The 3,771-nt window shown below is 43.9% G+C and overlaps 1 protein-coding gene across 1 annotated transcript in view; it reads left to right on the top strand.

The window, feature by feature from the left end:
• AMOTL1 (angiomotin like 1) overlaps positions 1 to 3,771 on the top strand; it is a 107,951-nt gene that overhangs the window by 30,028 nt on the left and 74,152 nt on the right. The window contains exon 3 of the mRNA XM_006162572.2: positions 3,307 to 3,758. Within this exon, the coding sequence (XP_006162634.1) occupies positions 3,307 to 3,758 (452 nt within the window). The remainder of the gene's footprint in view (positions 1 to 3,306; positions 3,759 to 3,771) is intronic.

Consider the following 3,771-nt stretch of genomic DNA (forward strand, 5'->3'; position numbering starts at 1 on the left):
AAGGGCCTTCCAAAGGTCAAGATTACTTCTGCCTAGAAAGAACTTCAGCCCACCCTCTATTGTGACCATGGAGATAAAGCATTGTAATTAATAGTAAGTGATCAGAGCAAAGGGGAGCGGTCGGGGACTTCCTGGAAGATTTTATCATATACTCAGGATGTATAGGAGAGCTATGCAATTCTTTCATAGTAGTAAATTGGGGAGTCAGAGGGGGGTCGCTTCCCAGTGAGGCTGCCTCAATTCTCTGGAGCAAATAGCAAGCAGCCTTGCTGACATGCTAACTGACCCAAGCTTTGTTCCAAGGTCGGGGAGTGCACAACAGTAGCCTTGCCAACGTGTTGATCCGACCGAAAGCGGAGCTCAAAGGTCTGGGGGCTCAGACAGATCCTGGGGCCTCACCGGGTCGGACTCCTCCAAAGAGGGAAGAGCACTCAGGATGGGTAGCTCTAATTTTTGACTATCATAAATTTAAACTTCCTTAATAAAAAACAAGGGGATCAACACAAGAGTCACAGTCTCTTATTATTGTAAGATCATAAAAGTTATCATTTCTTGTCACCTTTTCTCAGATTTTAATACCAAAAAAATAACAGGAATGTAATACTTGGTAGTCCTTGCCAAAAAAAGAAAAAAGATAGCTATAAACCTTCCGAGACATGTGTCTCTGTGTGGACACATACAGACGAGTTAGTATACATAGATATGTGTATCTTATAAGCATATCACATCACTTTCATTATTTCTCATTTCACTATGGACTGAGTAAACCAGCTTGGCAGTTGATTAAATATGGTAAACAAGGGAAAGGAAGGTCAAAAGTGATTATTAAATTTCTTTCTGGATGACTCATACAATGTGGATGCCATTTATAGAAAAAATATTCTTGAGAAAGATGGTTTTTAGAAAAATAATCTGTTCTACGCATATACAGAACTACAGAGATATGATTGCCTAGAATTACAGCACTGGGAGCTACCAAAGGAGGCTCTAGTTTAGTTTCTTTGGTGTGTAGGTGAGGTTGTCTAGGCTCACAGAGAGTCTGTGACTTGCTCAAGGTCATGCCAGTAGTTAGTGGTAGAATTTCTACTGTCATAATGCCGTGTAGTATTAACACACTGCTTAATAGTACCATTGTGAGACAGCTTACTTGCCATAGTTTGGGGAGCTTATGTAGGTATTCTTTTACTGGTTCAGTGTCTGAACTGCCATTACACTGGACTTATGTGCTGGAGAGACCCAAATGAGAAGACATGACCCTTGCTTACAAAGACTTTAGAGTTTTGTGTAAATAAATTGTTGCCATAAAATTGTGATAATTGGGGGCCAGCAGGTGGTGTGGTGGTTCAGGGCACTGGATTCCCACATTGCTGATCACAGTTCAAGTCCCAGCCCTGGCTGCTTGCTTCTTCTCTCTGTCTCTGTCCCTCTTTCTGTCCTTCTCTGGTCAAAATAAAATAAAATAAATGAAAAAGTTAATAAATTAAATCTAAAAATTCTTTTAAAAACTTGCAGTAATTGCTCCAATGGAGATATATACGGATGGGTTAAGGGCATTTGAGGAGGGGGGCTCCGGCTTATTAGGCTGTAAGGAAAGGGTTTACTCAGAATATAGCTTTGAAGCTGTCACTTGAAGCACATCTAGGAAGTTCCCAAGAGAGATGGTGAGATGCATCTTTCTAGATAGAAGAAAGAATGTGAGCAAAGGCCTAGAGGCCAGAGAAAGCTAGCATGTCTTGTAAACTTTACATATTTAGGTATTGCTGAAGCTTAAACTCCAAGAGTTGCCTGTGGAAGTGAGGGGGGCATGAGATGTCACTGCGTGAGTAGGCAGTACCTGCTACACCATGTGCTAGAATGCCAGGTTCATCCTGTAACTGATGATTGAAGCATTTTGTGCAGAGGATTGATACGATCAAATTCTCCTATACGAACAATCTTTCAAGGTAGTGTGGACGATAGGTTGGGGAATGATGGGTGGGTTTGGACGTGGGAATGAATCTAGCGTCAAGGAAATGGATAAGGAGCCTGTGGAAGTGGTCTGGGCACAAGAAGCTGAGGACTTGTAACTTTGTGGAATGAACATAGATTGGGATAGATTGGGACTCAGAGCCTGGCTTTGCCTCTTCCTACCTCTGTGGCCTCTGTTTTACCCACTCTGGGCCTTTCTCCTCATCTTGTAAATTGAGTAAATTAATATCTGCCTATAAGGAATTAGCATATGAAGAGAATTTAGTACAATACCTGGCACATCAAATACACTTTCAATATAGCTCTTGTGGTTGTAGTGTGATTATTAGTAATAATCTTGGAGATTGGCATGAGATTAAAGGATAGGGTTGGCAGAGACATTTAGGAAAGAACTGAAAGGCAATAACTGACTAGATGTTTGGGATAAGTGAGAGGAAAGAGTTGTGGAAACCTCCCAGGTGTGTGGCTGGAGAAAAAGTATATGAGGTGAGAGTATGGAAACGGGAATGAGAAAGACATTGAGTTAGAAGAACTTAAGGGCCATTGGTTGGCAGTGTGGGCATGTGGGTCATGAGTCAGTAATTGACAAGGGTAGGTCAGTGATACAGGAAGATTCTGTTGAGTGAGCGTGGAAGGCACTCAGGACAGAACTGCAATGAATACCACATTTTAAGGGGCAGATGAGAAAAAGGAGCCCAAGGAGGAGAGTACAGAGAGCCAGAAGCAGGAGAAGAGATGCCTTGGATGCCAAGTTAAGAAAGCAGTTCAAGAAGAGGGTGATCAGCCATGTCAAATGCTGCAGACAGGTTAGGTGCGTAATATGAGAGGTGGAACATTCCCGTTGGATTTGGTTATTTACTAATCAGAGCAGCGGATGGAGTATATGGGAGGTGGAAACAGCGAGTGTAGATTTGCTCACTGAAGACAACTCAAAGAGGAGAGAGACATAGGGTGGTAGTAAGGGGTAAAGGGAGGGCTAAGGTAGGGTTTGGGGTTTCATTTTGGGGTTTTCTTCCGTTTTTTAAAGATGGGGAAGATGTGTTTATGTGATGAAGAGAAGGGGCCAATGAGGCAATTTAAGGAAAGTAAGGTGTTATATGTAGCAAAGCTTAGCAAAGGAGGAAGCAGGAGGAGAGGAAATGGAGGCTAGCAAAGTCTCTTTGAAGTGGAGAAACACTTCCATGAGACATTGCATGGTAAATGGAGGCCATGGTATGTTTGAAATCTTGTCTTCATGCAGTAACTAGAACTACATAGTTAAATTATTTACCTCATACTCACAGACCTGTATCTCCTGTGGAAAATTCTGATACCTTTTTTCCTATGCTTATCTTTTAGTTGAGGATCCTCTCTGTAACTTCCACTCCCCGAACTTCCCAAGGATCTCAGAGGTGGAAATGAGAGGTTCCGAGGATGCGGCAGCTGGAACAGTGTTGCAGCGGCTGATCCAGGAACAACTACGGTATGGTACTCCGACTGAGAACATGAACTTGCTGGCCATTCAGCACCAGGCCGCAGGGAGTGCAGGACCAGCCCACCCTACAAACACCTTTTCTTCCACGGAAAACCTCACTCAAGAAGACCCACAAATGGTCTACCAGTCGGCACGTCAGGAACCGCAGGGTCAAGAACATCAGGTGGACAACGCGGTGATGGAGAAACAGGTCCGGTCCACGCAGCCTCAGCAGAACAATGAGGAGCTGCCCACTTATGAGGAGGCCAAAGCCCAGTCACAGTTCTTCAGGGGACAGCAGCAGCAGCAGCAGCAGCAGCAGCAGCAGCCGGGGGGTGTGGGGCACGGCT

Source organism: Tupaia chinensis, unplaced genomic scaffold (genome assembly GCF_000334495.1).
Source record: "Tupaia chinensis unplaced genomic scaffold, TupChi_1.0 Scaffold140218_1, whole genome shotgun sequence".
Classification (NCBI taxonomy): Eukaryota; Metazoa; Chordata; class Mammalia; order Scandentia; family Tupaiidae; genus Tupaia; species Tupaia belangeri.